The 18613-nt window shown below is 37.2% G+C and overlaps 2 protein-coding genes across 2 annotated transcripts; both read left to right on the plus strand.

Moving 5' to 3' along the window:
* Positions 1–1150: 1150 nt before the first annotated feature.
* Positions 1151–5358, plus strand: LOC103325191 (Phototropic-responsive NPH3 family protein). The gene is made up of 4 exons (XM_008227337.2): positions 1151–2081; positions 2777–2846; positions 2969–4204; positions 4573–5358. Exons 1-4 carry the CDS (start codon positions 2023–2025, stop codon positions 5119–5121), a joined length of 1914 nt encoding a protein of 637 aa, XP_008225559.1. The 5' UTR covers positions 1151–2022; the 3' UTR covers positions 5122–5358.
* Positions 5359–6087: 729 nt separating this feature from the next.
* CCC1 (cation-chloride co-transporter 1) lies at positions 6088–17701 on the plus strand. The gene is made up of 13 exons (XM_008227338.2): positions 6088–6543; positions 8087–8236; positions 8547–8625; positions 8971–9062; positions 9924–10038; positions 10445–10545; positions 10718–10779; positions 11984–12202; positions 13570–13684; positions 14605–14799; positions 15208–15608; positions 16150–16311; positions 16538–17701. The coding sequence occupies exons 1-13, from the start codon at positions 6371–6373 to the stop codon at positions 17626–17628; spliced, it is 2955 nt and encodes a 984-aa protein (XP_008225560.1). The 5' UTR covers positions 6088–6370; the 3' UTR covers positions 17629–17701.
* The last annotated feature ends 912 nt before the right edge of the window (positions 17702–18613 follow it).

An 18613-nucleotide genomic window follows, 5' to 3' on the forward strand; every position in this document is an offset into this window, starting at 1 on the left:
TGCCCCCATAGTCTGGCTCAATCAAAAGGTAGACGACAATTCACATAAACTTTAGCCTACCTCTTAAGTTTCATACACTGACTTATAATTTTTTCACTCCACACATAGTTTTTGAATTATAGTGTGCTTATTTATTTGCTTGTATTATTTACAAAAGTTATTTTTGAGAGTTATTTGCTTCAGATGTGATGGCGCTTAAATCTCAAGCTTTGGATTCGTGTTTAGTGGTGGAGGATACTAAGCCTTTATTGTCACGTGTCACTAGAGTATTTGTTACCCACGTTCGACGCACAGCTAACAGAGTCCGTCACACAACTAACGAAGTACGACACACAATTAACGAAGTGGCTCATGGACTTGGTAGATTTGTATTACGTATTGGGTAGTGTTGTTGCGTGGAAGTTCCTAGATGTATTTGTGATGTACTACTAATGGAGGAGTTTGACTGTTATGATTAGTAGGTTTTTCGACTACTAAAGGAGACGAGTGCACTCTATCCGAGCAATATTCTTCCTCCTACTTGTAGTTGAGATGGTAGACTATTTAACTTAGATTGACGACTCAGCCCTAATGTAGAGAGATGTTCACCTAATCTTGTAAGTTTGAGTCGGTTATTTTTTTTTTGTATTTCTAAGTCCTCTTTCAAACAAATTATTATTGCATTTTCCTTATATATAAAAATTTCCATATACCTTAGTTTTCTAATTATTATTGCATTATTCATTTATCCCCAAAAACTACCTTTTATATACTCGATATTCCAAAAAATGCCTTTCAATCCTCATAAAGACGGACCTTATAGAGCATCATATATCCCCGTCAATACAGGATCGGTCCCAATTAATTCGTGCATGCGACAAGAAATTGACTAAATTGACCATCTTTCTAATCACCCAATCAATTTCTAGTTTTCATTTTATTCTCTCCAAAGAGTCAATCTTACTTACTAATTTAATTATTAATTTCATATGGGTCTAAGTAACGCACCCACATGGCCTCGCTGGAGAAAAAACAGGCAGATGTTGCTTCTAAAACTAAATAAAGAACTAATCTTTAAATAATCACACAAGATTATCCCTCTGCTAGTCAAATTAAAACCCTACTTGTTTTCTAAGATTCTCCTAAACCAAGTTCTAGAAAGGCAATGAGTGTGTCCCAAGCCAGAGGACCCCACATGTCTTTGTGAGGCGGGTGGTCTCCGTGTCTCTGAGAGCTGCGGCCTTTAATAATAGCCATGTTGGGGGTTTCAATTTGAAGCGTCTGGCTGTCTTTTTGGCAAATGGGTCTTGCATATATCATGGTTTTGTAGACAGTGTTTTACGTCACGTACTCAGTGGGGGGGCTTTTACTTTAATGGGTGTCAGTGGTTTTGGTCCCTTGTGTCTCAAATGGGTTTCAAATTTGGAAATTTCTTGGTGGTTTTTAGGGCAGAGAAAACAATAGCACATAATTTTGTGGTTTTCTGGGGCAGCAAATTGGAGGGGTTGACCTAAATTTTCTGTCTGAATTAGAAATTCTGTGTTTTTATTGCTGGTGGGGTTTCGGGTTCAGATTTGGGTCTTTTTTTTTGGAGGTGGGTGTGCTGTAGTGGAGTGGTTTTAGGGGTATTTCTAAGGGTTCTCAACTGGGTTTGTGAAAGGAATTCTTCTGTTACATCTACTGGGTAGATTTGGGTCAGTTTTGGCAGAAAATTCAGTGGGTTTGTGCAAATTTTGGGTTTCACAGGCTGTAAAGGAAGCCACATTGTGGTGCTGTTTCAACGTTCTAAGAGACTTGGTTTGAGAATTCTGGGTTTGGTTCTTTCTGGCTGATTTTGGCTTCACAGTGGTGCTTAAGGGAGACAGCTTATTGGGTTTCTGCTTCTGCTTATGAAACTGCCCTGATTTGGGCAGTTACTTTTACTTTGCTTTGAGGGATTTGATAGTGTCTGAATTGAGTTTTCAGTGGGATTCTGGGTTTGTTTAGCTTTAGCTCTCTTGGAAAATTGTTCTTCAAGTTCTATACTGCTTTCACTGGGAGGAAATGGCTTGCATGAAATTGGGATCTAAAACTGATGCCTTCCATAGACAAGGACAGGCCTGGTATGCTTTCTGACATCTGTAATTTCATATTCTTTATGATTTCTATATACGCTGTGGATTCTATTAATGTATTTATCATAATTATAATTGTTAAATTATTTATTTATTTGCGTCCTTTAAATTCAGTCTGCAAACTTGGATTTGTATGGCAAGTAAAAAAATTTATGTAGCCTTTTAGTTGGGAGTTATTTTAGGGAATTTTTTTCCAGTCTGGTACATGATACAGAAGAGCTGTTACCTTCAAATTAGTTTTTTTTCCCCATTGGTCTGTTGCAATAGGATAGCTTGAACTTAGGCGGTGGATACAAACATTTCTACTGCTTTGTTTTTCTTCTTGCTTAGCACACTTTGTCCCTCATCAAAATCTTTATGACGCATGAACAAATAACATTTCTGGGGTGGTTGTTTGGTTATATTTTCAGTTATATGTTACTTCATTTCATAAAGAATTGTTGCATGTTCCGGATATGCTCTTTGGGCTATTAAGACCTTCTAGTTTTCTGTTCCTGCACAGTACATGGCTGATTGTACATTCTGTGTAGGTTGCCTTGGGTAAAAGGATTTTGCATGTTTTGGAACCTCATAATTATGATTTGCTGGGTTTATTTAATTTGATTATCGATGCACTATATCACTTCCTTTATTCTTTCTTATTTGTAGACTGACATTATACATACATCTTGGAACGATTGTAGGTTCTGCACCACTGGGCTTCCTAGTGACATTGTTGTTGAAGTTGGAGAGATGTCATTCCATCTTCATAAGGTAAGCTTTCATGTTCCAAAGTTTTGTCTACGTTTGAGTGAATCATAATCTGGTATCAACCCCATTATGCATGTTTTAAAATTTAAAGGTTATTCTCACATTTCAATTGCCGTTTGATGCAGTTTCCTTTGCTCTCAAGAAGTGGGATTATGGAAAGATTGATTTCCGAAGCATCTGAAGGAGAAGAAGAATGTGTCATAAACATCCCTGATATTCCTGGTGGGGCAAAAACATTTGAGTTAGTAGCCAAGTTCTGCTACGGGGTGAAATTTGAGCTTACTGCCTCAAATGTTGTATACCTTCGATGTGCTGCTGAGCATCTTGAAATGACTGAGGAATATGGGGAGGACAACTTAATCACACAAACTGAAGCCTTTCTCAATCAAGTAGTCCTTCGAAATTGGAAAGACTCTTTAAAAGCACTTCAGACTTGCGATGACATTCTCCCTCATGCTGAAGAACTCAACATTACAAAAAGGTGTATCGAGTCACTAGCCACAAAAGCATCTACGGATCCTAATCTGTTTGGATGGCCTGTCAAGGAGCATGGAGGCCCCATGCAAAGTCCTGGTGGGAGTGTCCTGTGGAATGGGATAAGTACAGGGGCTAGACCAAAGAAATCAAGTTCAGACTGGTGGTATGAGGATGTTTCAACCTTGAGCTTGCCTCTCTATCAGAGGCTAATTTCGGTCATGGAATCTCGTGGCATTAAACAAGAGATTATTGCAGGCTCAATCACTTTTTATGCCAAAAAGTACCTTCCTGGGCTGAACCGGCGTCAAGGCACTAGTGACTCTAGTACTCGACTTGCACCAGTGTCCTTGGGGTCCCCACCATCAGAAGAAGACCAGAAGCTCTTACTTGAAGAGGTGGATCGGTTACTTCCATTTCAGAAGCGCGTAGTCCCAACCAAATTATTGTTTGGTCTACTTCGAACAGCCATGATTCTTCGAGCCAACCCTTCTTGCATATCTAATTTTGAGAAAAGGATTGGTATGCAACTTGATCAAGCTACTTTGGAAGATCTTTTGATGCCCAACTTCTCTTATTCCATGGAGACTCTATACAACGTTGACTGCGTGCAACGAATTCTAGATCACTTCCTTGCCATGGATCAAATTACAGGCGGGGGGGTGTCTCCATCTTCAATGGATGATGGCCAACTGATTGGGTCACCAGCAGGCCCTTCACTGACCCCAATAACAATGGTAGCCAAGCTCATTGATGGATACCTTGCAGAGGTTGCCCCTGATGTTAACTTGAAGCTCCCTAAGTTTCAAGCTCTTGCTGCTGCTGTTCCTGAATATGCTAGACCCTTGGATGATGGTCTTTATCGTGCTATAGATATTTATTTGAAGGTAATAAGCATGAATTATTCATGAATTTTTTTTTCATTACAAGATCATTGATTTGGCAGTTGATCCATCATACCATATAAAAGCCACATCTTGTCCTAGAAATTTTATTTCTCTCAATCCCAATGTTTCTACTTTCAACTGGATTGGGTCATATTACAATTTGAACACAGCCCGGCAAAGTGCATGAATTTATCAATTGGTCTTTGGCTTGGTATCCTGATTTTAGGTGGCTTTGAGTGATCCACCCCCAACCCTCCCAAACCTGATACAAAGTTGTGATAGTTAGCCAAATGAATGTTAATGAATTTTATATTGCTCACGCCTGTAACTTTTTGGGCTCATTGTTTTCTATTGTCTATAACCTGCAGTCGCACCCATGGTTGGCAGAGTCCGACAGGGAACAGCTCTGCCGGTTGATGGACTGCCAGAAGCTTTCCTTGGAAGCTTGCACTCATGCTGCACAGAATGAAAGGCTACCCCTGAGAATAGTTGTTCAAGTACTCTTCTTCGAGCAGCTTCAGCTTAGGACTTCAATTGCTGGTTGCTTTCTGGTTTCAGAAAATCTCGATGGATCAAGACATTTAAGAAGTGGGTTTACCGGGTCTAACGAGGGGGGCTGGGCCACGACTGTGAGGGAGAATCAGGTTTTGAAGGTTGGGATGGATAATATGAGGATGCGGGTATCTGAGCTCGAGAAGGAGTGTTCAAATATGAGACAAGAGATTGAGAAGTTAGGTCGTGTAAAAGGTTCTAGCACATGGGGAAATGTATCAAAGAAATTTGGGTTCAAGATAAAGTCCCAGATGTGCAGTGCTCAAGAGGGATCCGTTACCAATCAGCATAATGGGAATGAGAAAGTTGAGAAGTTAAAGGAGAGGCATGGAAAGCTTAAGAAAGACTCTGTTAAAGATGAATAAAGCCTTTTGGTTTTTCCTTCTCTCTCTCCTCTAGTTTTGAAGTTCTTTCTGTGGTTAGCTCAATTTCTTTGATTTCAGTTCAGAAACTAAGTCCCGCTTCTGCTTCTTTGTGCTAATACCTGTTTACTCTTGCTGTATTGTTATCGTCGTAATCATGTTTAGCAGAGATGGAAAACGAAGCTACCTTGTAATTTGTTTATTGTAACAATAGCAAAGGTCTCTGTTTCTCTTTGTGCAGTCTTCTCTCTTGTCTCCAAATTTTTTAAGCCCCTCAATTATGATATAAACCTTGGCCTCTGTTTGTGCTTTAATGTTCTTGGGGTGTTTACTTCTTCTTCTTTGTTATATTCTTCATGAAAATTTCGAACTCTTTTCTTGCAACAATCCTTGTCCTCTTTAGTTTGTATGTTCAAAAATAATTTTTGTTCTTTCCTTTCAGATCTTAGCTATTCAAATATGAAATTGGTTACATTGTCCTCATACCAAGATTCAAGAACAAATATAAATCATATTTTGACTTTTGTTTTTATTTTTCATATATAATTTTGACTTTTCACTTGTAAATATAAAGTGTCAAAACTACCCTCATCACTTTACACAATTCTGAAAAAAAAATAATTTAAAAAGCAGGCGTGGGTTTGACCAGTTGGCTAGGTAATGAACTCGTCTTTTTGCACTCAAGTTCAAATTCCCTTTTGAATTCCCATCCCAACTAGCCAAGATTCGAATTCCCCTCCCTCTAGATTAGATTAATTTATAGTAGTTTTACTATCGCTTGTATTAAAAGGAAAAGAAATTTTTGAAAAACTTTATGACATTAACTAACATAAAACGAAAATGCCTTAAAAGAAAAAAGAAAAAAAAGAAAGAAAAAAGAAGAAACAGAAAACAAATAAGGTTAAAATCCAACAAGAGCATTTACAGAAGCCATCGTTTAAAAGGCGCGTGTTGTGCTGTCAAAAATTTGACGTCGTCCTTGCTCGTTTCTTTTCTCCTCCTTTTCTCATTTGGGCTCAACTCAAAACGAAAACCCGATTTGGTCTCCAGTTTTCTTCAATTCAAAGACGCCTCTTTTCCTTTGCGTTTTTCTTGAATAATACTATTCTTAATTTCTAGAAAGATATATAATTCAAGCCTTTTCTTTCCTGCCCAGATCTTTGAGGCGCACGGATCCAAATCCAATTCGATAAGAATTGGATAGTTTTCCTATCAGATCGATCCAAACCCAAACAGGAGGAAAAGGAGAGAAATGGACAATGCCGACGTTGAAGCTGGTGGAGAAGACGAGTTCCATGGCAAGAGCGGTCGCAAGTATCGCCCGGTTGTCGACGACGATCGCGCCGTGCTCGAGATGTCATCCATGGATCCTTCCTCTTCTTCTTCTTCTTCGTCTGCTCTTCCTGTTCACCAAGCTTCCCTCAAGTATGCTTTCCACTATCACCATTCCCTCTCTCTCTCTCTCTCTCTCTCTCTCTCTCTCTCTCTCTCTCTCGCTCTCTACATATATATGTGTGTGAGAAATGGAGGATTTTGAATGGTGTTTAAGAATGAATTAAGCGTTCTGTGAATTCTTGTGGAAAATGAGTTAAACCCACAAGTGCAATATTAAAAAAAAATGGTGTTAAGTGAATTCAGCTGTTTAAGTAATGAGAAATCTTAGATTCTTGGATTCTGAAAACAATTTTAACTAAGGCTCTGCCCAAGTGACATGTATGTACTGATCACGTAAGTTAGTTCCAAGTGGCATGCAATACTAATCATCATCTTCTTGAGTCATTTCTCAGAATTGAAACTTTCGAATGAACTTGAATGATTGCGAATTCTCAGATTTGTTGTCCTGTAGCAATATTGGGTCGGTTCGATAAAAGATCTTACTTGGGTCATGCTTTAGGGAATTTTGATGTAATTCCTTCATATATTTATAGAAAAATGCTACTGCATACTGATCAAGGTTTTGGGTCATTAAGATGATTCAAAAGGTTGGTGTACCCGTTAAGTGCAAGTTTTTGCTTGGTTGGTGGCTCGTGAAAAGTCAATACTTGCTTCAAAAAGGAAGTTGATTTATATGAGTCTATGTCTGTTTATATCTCTACAGTGGTGCTTTTGTGCAAAGCGGATTAGGAGAGTGCTCATCCTATTCTTTGTATTCTCCATTTAGAACGCAAATTTTGGTTAGGCTGTTGTAACTGTTAAGGGTGGCTTACTTTACTGTAGGAATTGATGTTCCTTGCTGGTGGAAGTTACTTGGGTACTGGGGCCAAAGAAAGCTGATTATCATTTGGCATTGTGGGGTGTTGGTTTCTATGTAGATTGTTTGGTTGGAAATAAATAAGAGGTCATTTGATCTTCAGGTGGAGGACCATGGGAGAATAAATTAGATTTTAGATTTCCCTTTGGTCATCTTTGTCAAAGCATTTCATGGCTATTCCTTTCATCTAAATTGGGAGGAGTTTTGAGTTGAATGCAATCTCATTTTTGTATGAGCTGACTGAAGCGTTTATTTTGATGAACATCTTGTCCATCCTTTTTAGTAGCATTCTTTCTTTCTCTTATAATGAAAATCATGTTTCCTACCAAAAAAAAAAAAAATGTTAAAGGGGTGCACATGCATTTTTCATTTATACATCTCTTCCTATTGGTTCAGAGGAATATATTCTCTATCTCTATACACATGATGCTGTTCAAAATACAAGAAAACATTGGAAATAATACTTGGTTTGGCTGATCATTAATCCATGAAGTGTTTTTCCTTCTTCGTGGGTTTCATAATAATGCCTTGAAATTAAAAATCCGAGTTTTCCGTATCAATATTTTTTTGTTAGCTATAAAAAGACTTGTAAATTGATATTCATTTTCAGGTAATTTTGGTTTATTTTATACCTATCTGTTAGAAAAAAGCTAACATATATAAGTTTATTTATTCTTGCTTATAATATTTGTTATGTCTATTGGCGTACCATGGCAGGAGAATAAAAGTGGGCACCCAGGAAAACATGGGTTCTGATGCAAAAGAAGGGCACCCTCCTACTCATGTGGAAGCCAATGGGCCCCAGAGAGAATCCAAATTGGAACTGTTTGGTTTTGATTCTCTCGTCAACATTCTTGGTCTTAAGAGGTATGTTCTGTTGTGAGATCGTTTAAGAATGGGAAAAACAAACGAACTCAAGAAACCAAAATAAAATAAAATAATATTAATGTCATTCGGCAAACGAGTGCATCAACTCTCCTTAATATATAATCTGTGTTGCCTATCTAATCTCTTTCTGATTAAGGGTGTAAAGATGAGAGAATTTTTGGCACTTTTTCTCCCAGTATGTTTGATTTTGGAGAATTTTCTTAATACGAAAGTCATTCACTAATGTTTGGTATCAATTTTTTTTTTTTTTTCCGACTGGCTGGTATTGATTTGTTTTTTGCTGCTCCAGTATGACAGATGAGCAAAGTGCAGCACCATCTAGTCCTAGAGATGGTGAAAATATTTCTATCACCCAGGGGCGACCGAAGGTAAGTTGACAATCCTGCTCTCTTGCATAAGTTCCTCCCTTGTCTTGTTGCTTGTTTGAGCATTAATTTTTAAATAAGGTGTGGATTAAGAAACCTTAAGGGTGCTGGCTTAGATGCATGGCTACCTGTTGTCATATGGTCATCCCCCTTAACTTTGTGTTATCATTTCATATTAGTTGGTCTAATAAAAGTCTCGTTTCACATAAAAACCATTATTTTATAGCTTTAAAGTGGGTAATTTCATAAATTATATTTCAAATTGTTCTGATTTCTTGAAATTTAAAACTGCACTTTCTTCAATTTCTGATCCTTCTCTGTATCTATTGATGGGTATTTACCATGCAGCCTACTGGTCTCAAATTGGGAACACTGATGGGTGTATTCGTCCCATGCTTGCAAAATATACTAGGAATCATCTACTATATTCGATTTTCTTGGTAATTCATATGCAACTTTTGTATTATATTTCAATTTGTTTGCAAGATGCATGAACAATTATATATTTGAGGTAGATTTGGATGTTAGATGCTGATCTTGTGTATGAAGGGTGCAGTGCAGCTGAAATTTCTTTTGAATTGCAATAAAATTTTCTAAATATATCATGTATAGATGTGCTATCAAAATTATATTTTGGTGCACTTCTGTTTTGCTTTGGAAACACCCTAGTGCTATTCTGGTGGAATTGTCTTAGTTTCCGGAAAAAGGAATAACTTTCTGTGTTCATTTCAAAGCTTGTTAAAAGTTTGATATGAAGTGGCCGTGGAAAAGTGATGGACTGATGTAGATCCGATTGAGCTTGAAGGAAGTTGTTATTAACTGTTTAGTGATAGAGAACCTCCATAATGTACGTGTATGTGAATTGGGAGTTGGAATGGTCTCAGTTGTCATATATGCTAGTGACGCACATCAGATATCAAGGCACAACTGCTCTTGTGATTTACAAGCCCTATTGGCACCCACTACGGCACCAGATTTTTTCGGAAGTGGGGTTTTCTTGCTTTGGCTGCATGTAAAAATACTTTTCTGTCCTGCAAAAGCTGTAAAAACAGTTTTCTGTCCTGCATGTTTGTCCCTCTTTCTAGAAAAGATACTAAAAATTAAGTAATAATGATCAGATTTGTTTGGCATGCAATTTCTCAGTTCTATTACGCCTACTATAGAGTTTTAGAAATGATTAAATTCATGATGTTGCCTTCCTTCTAGACCAATCATGTTCTTACAGATATCCTTCCTTTTCGTCTTTTTAAATTTTTTTGTAAGAGTTGCTGATATCCTTTCTTAATATATAAAAATGGCAGGATTGTTGGTATGGCTGGTATAGCTGAGTCACTATTCTTGGTTTCATTCTGTGGCTTGTGTACTTTCCTGACTGCAATATCATTGAGTGCAATTGCAACCAATGGTGCTATGAAGGTACACATTATTTATATGATAAGACTCATGAGAAATTAGATAGAGAAGATTATAAGAATACCCCCAGCTTGTCATAAAATAACAAAGCAATCATTTTAGTTGACTCAACTGGATTATGATGTAATGGGATATACCATTTTGTATTGCTAAAATTTGGATTTAATTACAACAATTATTCCTACTTTCAAAGAATCGTTTCTTGGTATATTATTCTACAGATTATAGTGCAACTGCTCAAGATGTTAATGAACTGTGTTATATTCACATTATCGGGTAATGCATATTGAGTTATGGTTATTATTTTTGAGTACTCTGATACTGTGTTTTAGTAATTGCTTTATTTTTCATCAGATAGATTTGTGAAAGAAGAGATAATGAATTCTTTTTTGTTTCACTTTACTTCTAGGGTGGTGGACCGTACTATCTAATTGGTCGTGCCCTTGGTCCAGAAGTTGGAGTTAGCATTGGATTATGTTTCTTTCTAGGAAATGCTGTTGCTGGATCTCTGTGAGTGTACACTGTTAACTTAATTGCGATGACATAGTGATATGTATAGTTGAGGTCCATGAGGCAGAGAGAGTTGGGACTAGCATAAATTTTCTTTAATTTGGATTGCTTTATGTATGATGCTGATGGCTATTGAGTACTGAACTTAGGCTTTCATGTTCTTGTTGTCTAGTTATGTCTTGGGAGCTGTTGAAACATTCTTGAAAGCTGTGCCAGCTGCTGGGATTTTTAGAGGTAATGTAGCATTTTTCCAGTTCTCAATAATATAAAGATGGCTAAAATAGAAATTCTTGCATGGTTGATGGCAGATGGTAAATCAATACCTGTTTTTAGGGAAAGTTCCAGTGCTTGTAACATCTTATCCCTGGGATTGTTAGAAATTGAGCTCTATTTTCTGCGGATATTTTGTCCCCTTCTTTGTACTCATTATATTTTTATTAATAGAATTTGGTATCTTGCTTCATTATCTTTATAGCTGTGCATGTTTTGTAAAGATGCGATGTGAGTGATAATGGTGAAATATTTGTTACATTTCTATTTCACTTCGCAAATTTGGTGTGGGTTTATAATAGACATTGTTACTCTTTGTTGTCTGAGAAATTTTTGGGGTAGGGCAAGCAAGAGGCTATTAGTCTTTGATATTGTGGATTCTATTTGGAGTGCTTGGTTGAAGGTGTAGAAGAATTTTTGACAATAGGATAGAGGAGGTGGATTTTGTTTGGGACAGGATGAAAGCTTTTCTATGGGCATCTTTGTCTATGAATTTTAGAGATATGTGTTTTAGTATCATTCACTGTGATTGGCTTGAGCTCTGAGCTTATTTAATCTTACTGCTTGTGAGCTTTTGTACTAAGTTTTGCTCTTATGGACTTCTTTTCCGTCTTCTCTTATTTCCCTTCTGTGTTTTCTATGAATTTTTATACCAGTATCCACAACAATAAGAAAAATTTCATTCCAGTTGTGGATTGCATGGTTTTTTTATAAATGAAATTTAAACCTTAAATATTAAAAGAATCCAAACAGAAGTGGATGGCCAACAATTTGAGTAAAGTATGTTTATATGCTTTCTCAGCCTCTATAGCTAATTTTTATTTTTATAGTTTTAATCTTTTTGCTGAAAGCTAACTTTGTGTTACTCTGACCAATTTCCCCTCTCAAAACAGACAAACACACCACATGCACACATATGCATCATCTGATCCCATTTCTCTCCTCTTGTGTGTGGTTTACTGGTTCTTGGAGATGTGTTTAGTGAATCTATGCATTTGTGTGCGTTGTGGGAATTTACATGTGATTGAACAATATAACTTTTTTTTTCTTAATGGGAATTGGTATTAATAACCAAAGAATATTCATGTTAAAAAGAACAAAGAAAATTTTGTAATATTTAAATTGAGTGCATGTAATTTCTTATTCTTTTTTCATGTTGTCAATACAGAGACCACAAGAGTTAATGGAACGTCAGTTGCAATACAAAGTCCGAGTTCACATGACCTGCAAATCTATGGGATAGTTGTGACTATTATTTTATGCTTTATTGTGTTTGGTGGTGTGAAAATGATCAATCGGGTTGCACCTGCTTTCCTCATACCTGTTTTACTCTCACTGTTCTGCATATATATCGGGATTGCTTTGGCGAGGAAGAATTACCCTGTAGGTTAGTGAAGTTCTTTATAACTTTCTTTCAGGAAATGGCAATTATCAATATATATATGTATATATATATATATATATATGTGCTGTTCTATGTAATTTTCCTAAGATAATGATGTATGCAATTTTGAGGTAATAATATGTGTGATTGATTACATACGTACTGTAATGCTGTGTTGTGGTGCTGTCAGCTTGTTGTCTGAGAGCTCCTGTGGCCTTTCTGTAAGCCCAAGAAAAATTTCAGTGTGTTCTAATCTTTGTTATCTCTCTTTGGCCTTTAACTAAATTGAGAAGTAGTTCTACTAGTTACGTAATGCACATCATGGAAATAAATGGTGAGCTATATCCCCGTGTTCTGCCTGTGACAGGTGTCTATATTCTTATTGTTGTTGTTATTGTTAGTATTACTACTAGAATGCTAGGAATAATATCTATTTAGAATAATAATAACAACCACCATACTAAAACACAAACTTTATGAATAAAAAATAGAACAAAATGGTGGAAATTGTTAAGTGAACTTGGAGTTACCTGGGTAATCCCTAAGGGCTGTCTTCAGCTTCTTAGTATTAAACTGACGGTTTTGGGAAGGGGGAAGAGAGCTTAAACTTTATGGGACTGTCTTGTTCATGCTATGTTCTGGAATTTATGAGTGAAACGCAATGGCAGAATTTTTCAAGAGTATGATGGAGTGACTTATGAAGAACTCTGGAATAGAGTAAAATTTTGGGCCTCTCTTTGGGCTTCTGTCACCGAACATTTTAAGGATTACCATTATCCTATTATCTTGAGAGATATGAGAGCTGTCTTAAGATAAGTTTACTTAGATGCTTTTTCTAGCCTTTTTTAGGGTGGTGTAGCTTCAGTGGTTTTCTTCTTGTTTCTAGTTTCCTGCTTTTGATTAAGTAGTGTTTGCTCTTGTTGTTTAGTTGAGGACAGCTTGTCCTCTTGATTATCAATACAATCATTTCTATTCAAAAAAGAAAAAGAGAAAAAAAACAAAAAAAAAACAAAATACAAGTAAGTCAGTATGACAACCTCAACTACAGTCAATAATCAACACAGCACTACCCCATTCAAGAAGAATTACACTAAAAGGACTATCTCTAAAGGTTGATGCTTGGATCTAGTTGGGTACTGTTGTATTATTTTTTCTTCATTTGACTAGTGGTTAAAGGCTGCATGTCTGGACCAGTTTCTTGAAGATTAGCTGACTTTTGCATAGGTGTGCAGACCAGGTCAAGTCAACAATAGCAATATAGCAACCTGACTTTGTTAATTTTTGTTCCAACCAAATATTTGCCTTTTATACTTGTTGGCTTGTTTTCGGTGGGTTTAAATGGATAATATTTCTTGTATCGTTTGTTACAGATGGAGTCACGGGCTTGAGTTTGCACTCCTTCAAAGAAAACTGGAACTCAGATTATCAGAAGACCAATAACGCTGGAATTCCTGATCCTGATGGAAAAGTGTCCTGGAATTTCAAGTCAGTCATGGCATTAAACTTTCAAACTTTGGTAGTTTGTTACTTTGTTGCTGGTGTGAGTTAAACTTATAAATATGCGAATATCTGGTTTGTTATTATTATTGCAACTTTGTTGCTTGTGCGAATTAAACTTATAAATATGCAAATATCTGGATTTTATTTTTATTTTGGAGGACATCATTTTTAAATGATTGGTCTTATCAAAGTCAGTCTCTTTAAACTTATAAATATGAAAATATCTGGATTCTTATTATTGTTTTGGAGGACATCATTTTCAAATGACTGGTTTTGTCAATCTTAGTCTCTCTCTCTTGCCTTTTTGGTTACCCCGAATCTATGTATTTGCCACTGGTTGCTACAGGGCTGCAATCATAAGATGATACCGTTCTCTGTTCTGAACTACAATACTCGAACTAGGACTAAGCTTACCAAGAGCCTAGAAACCAAGCTCCAGCTTGGCTTATTATCATGTTTGTTTAGCTTGTTATGTTTACCTTTTTTTAAGGCAAAGGTTGGTACTCAGATATGATTTTTCCTTGTTACAGTAGAAAAGAATCAGAATTATTTTCTTATGGTCAAAATAAAAGATTTAGGTCAACTGATCACTGTCTCACTAACTACTTGGAATGAATTCTCTTTTTCAAATATATATAAATACATTTGAATTTTTCATTCGTCAAGTTGCCTCTTTGGACTTGCCTTTCTCCATTTCTCTTTCTGTAAATACGCACTCAGAATCATTTGCTACTGACCCCTTTTTTTGACTTGAAAGCATTTGTTTATTTCCTGAATTGTTAAAAGTGTGTCATGTTTAAAAACAAGCTATTCCTCCCAAGCATGAAGTCATTTTAGCTCTGGGTTTAGGGTGGAGATTACTTTTTCTATTGTTTTCTAACCATGCTGTTAATTTTTGTTTCCAGTGCAATGGTCGGCCTCTTTTTCCCTGCTGTGACAGGAATTATGGCAGGTTCAAATCGGTCAGCGTCGCTGAGAGATACTCAGCGTTCAATTCCTATTGGAACACTGGCTGCGACTCTTTCAACTACTGCAATGTATCTGGTCTCTGTGTTATTATTTGGAGCCCTTGCTAGCAGACAGAAGCTTTTGACTGATAGGTATGCATATATTGTAATAGTTGCCTCTCTTGGGGCGCTAACATATATTTCTATTTGTTCTTTCTCATTATGTTTATTTCAAAAATTCCCTTATGTTGTGTAATATTTTACATTGTCTCTGTTATTCATTTGTGTGCATCAATGAAACACTTGTGTCCAATTATGTGGAATCCAAGTCTTGGAACTATATATATATTTTTTTCTATATCCATCTTTTGCTCATCAATCTCTAGCTAGTTTGGGGCCTTATTTTGTGTATTATATAAATTGTGGTCAGATTGAGTTCCAAAAGTTTGAGTATCTGTTTAGGTAGTTATTTGCCTACCTACGTCTTAAACATAATCTTGCATTAGCAAATTAATGTACTTTCTTCATGGTTTCATTGCTGAAACTGGAGTTTCTGTGCAGGCTACTTACTGCTACAATAGCTTGGCCTTTCCCAGTATTCATTTACATTGGAATAATTCTATCAACCTTGGGTGCTGCTCTTCAAAGCCTGACTGGTGCCCCCCGTCTGCTTGCAGCAATAGCCAATGATGATATTTTACCTGTTCTTAACTACTTCAAGGTTTCAGATGGGAGTGAGCCTAACATCGCTACCTTATTTACCGCGCTCCTCTGTATCGGGTGTGTCGTAATTGGGAACCTGGATCTTATCACGCCAACTATAACTATGTTTTTCCTTCTGTGTTATGCGGGCGTGAACTTATCTTGCTTCCTTCTGGATCTTCTAGATGCTCCCAGCTGGCGTCCGCGGTGGAAATTTCACCACTGGAGCCTCTCTCTTCTTGGAGCCTTACTTTGTATAGGTATGCTTCCTCTTGTATTTATTTTGTACTTTGATTTCAACATTGTGCTTTTGCCCTCTATAGACAATTTTGTTAAGAAAGGCAGTGAAAATAGGTAGGAGAAGTCAGCTCCTGAAATGTAGGTACTAGTTTGTGCTTGAAAAGAATATTTGGAGAATGTGATTGAAAGCTGCTTTTATTACTTAAAGATTTTCAGCCTACCTAACTGTTGCAGTTGTCACAATGATGGATCCTATATACTTGTCACTGTTAGGATTGTTTAAATGATGGATCCTAAAGAAGAGAGTTTTGAGCATTTTAGGATGCTTCAATGGGACTCACATGTTACAGGGAAATGATAATTATGCCTTACAAAAAAAATTGATTTTATTTTGGGTTGGGGAAGAGGATTTCAGAATTGATGAATTTCATTGCACTTGCCAGTGACATGATTCTATTACTGCCATACTGGGGGTTGTTGTATTGATACATGCGTGTAAGCAGTTCAAGTTTGATTTCATTTGAAGATTATATTAACCTTCTGTGTTTTTTCTGCACGCAGTCATAATGTTCTTGATCTCCTGGTCATTCACTGTCGTGTCTCTAGCCCTGGCAAGCCTTATATATTATTATGTGAGCATCAAAGGAAAGGCTGGCGACTGGGGTGATGGTTTCAAGAGTGCATATTTCCAACTAGCTCTTCGCAGTCTTCGATCTCTAGGAGGTGCGTGTATCTGAAAATATTACACCATATAATACATAATGCTCTTTATTAGTGATTGAAAATGCTCCCCTTGAATATGCCCATAGTGTATGTGTGCTGTGGTGGCCGGGGGATAATAATATCCCTTTTCACTTCATTTTTCTTTTGAAGGAATTGCATGCTTGTGGTTTGTGCTTCTCTGCGAACATATTTAGCCTTTTCTTATAACTTTTCACTATGCATGCAGCAAACCAAGTGCACCCAAAGAATTGGTATCCCATCCCCCTGATATTCTGCCGGCCTTGGGGGAAGCTGCCAGAAAATGTACCTTGCCATCCCAAACTTGCTGACTTTGCCAACTGTATGAAGAAGAAGGGCAGGGGAATGTCCATCTTTTTTTCTATTCTAGATGGTGACTACCGTGAATGTGCTGAAGATGCCAAGGCTGCATGCAAGCAGCTTGCTACCTACCTTGACTACAAGAATTGTGAAGGTGTAGCTGAGATTGTTGTGGCCCCCAGTATGTCTGAAGGTTTCCGTGGCATTGTCCAGACAATGGGTCTTGGAAATCTGAAGCCAAACATTGTGGTGATGCGGTATCCCGAAATATGGCGTCGTGAAAACTTAACGGAAATTCCAGCCACCTTTGTTGAAATAATTAATGATTGCATTGTTGCAAACAAGGCAGTTGTTATTGTCAAGGGTCTTGACGAATGGCCCAATGAGTATCAGAGGCAGTATGGTACCATCGATTTGTATTGGATAGTGAGAGATGGTGGTCTCATGCTTCTACTCTCTCAACTCCTCCTCACCAAGGAAAGCTTTGAGAGTTGTAAAATCCAGGTTTTCTGCATTGCGGAAGAGGATACCGATGCAGAGGGGCTCAAGGCTGATGTAAAGAAGTTTCTGTATGATCTTCGGATGCATGCCGAAGTGATTGTTGTAACAATGAAATCGTGGGATGTGCAAGCGGACAGTGGGTCTCCTCAAGATGAATCTGTGGACGCGTTTTCTGGTGCTCAGCAGCGTATAGCTAATTACATGGCTGATATGAAGGCAGCATCAGAAAAACAGGGGACCCCACTGATGGCTGACGGGAAGCCGGTTGTCGTGGATGAACAGCAGGTGGAGAAGTTTCTTTACACTACTCTGAAGCTGAATTCAACAATACTCAGATACTCGAGAATGGCTGCGGTTGTTCTTGTGAGCTTACCTCCACCTCCGGCCAACCACCCGGCGTACTTCTACATGGAGTACATGGATTTGTTGGTGGAAAATGTGCCAAGACTGCTAATTGTGAGAGGATACCGTAAAGATGTTGTAACTCTATTCACATAGTATCAGTGGACTGCATCCTGGATGGTAATTGCCTCATTTTCGGTCATTGTTTATATTGTTATTTTTTCTTTAATCTCGTCCTCCTTTTTCTATTTTTACTTTTGTAGTTTAAACGTTACATTCATCTTTCTACCATCGTTCTTGGCTAGAGCAGCAACTTACTGGTTCCCGTAGTTTGTTCTCATAAAATTTTGAAATATAGCCCCTATAGGGATGTGAAATTTTCAGTCAGAAGTTACAATGCACGATCAAGAGTCTAATTTGTTTATTTCTTCTGCCCCTCCCTTATCTTAAACGTTAGCGCATAATTGCAAAGATGTGCTTTGCCCATCTCTGCTGCTGATCAATGTTGAAAACTTGGAAGTCAATACAATGACACTTTGGTTTTTCGACAGTCGGGTTACAAAGTCAGCGGCAATAGTTAGTAGTTACAATTTTGGTAACCTTGACTGAGTGGCCCATAGTTCTTTCGTAAAATAGCCGCTAATTGCAAAATGCCGAGTAATAATTATTGTGTAGTATTGAAATACAGCAATATTGTGGTACGTTCATATTATATAACGCTATTCTGTAGTATTGAAATACGGTCATATTGTGGTACATTCATATTATATAACACATTTACATTCATATTATATAACACATTCATATTATATAACACGTGAATTGGTTTTATTCTAGTACCGCACAATTAATTTGTTTTTTTTTATAAAAATTTACTGTATGGACAAGCTAAAATCCTATGCTTATATTTTGTATAATACTGTAAGAAAAAACGCAATAAAACAGAAAGGCATGATTCGTTTCTAAATTTACATAAATTGGTAAAGCCAAACGGGATAGCTTAGTACCGTTTGCGATGTAGTTTTCCTGGATAATTGTTCTTAACCACTTAAACGACAACTTCCTTTCGTTTTCGATTTTGATTGCCTCTTTTTCAATGTTTCCAACCCACCCATGCCTCTTGGTGCTTGGTTGTCAATGC

The sequence above is a fragment of the Prunus mume genome, linkage group LG3, assembly GCF_029339155.1.
Source record: "Prunus mume cultivar Tortuosa linkage group LG3, ASM2933915v1, whole genome shotgun sequence".
NCBI lineage: Eukaryota > Viridiplantae > Streptophyta > Magnoliopsida > Rosales > Rosaceae > Prunus > Prunus mume.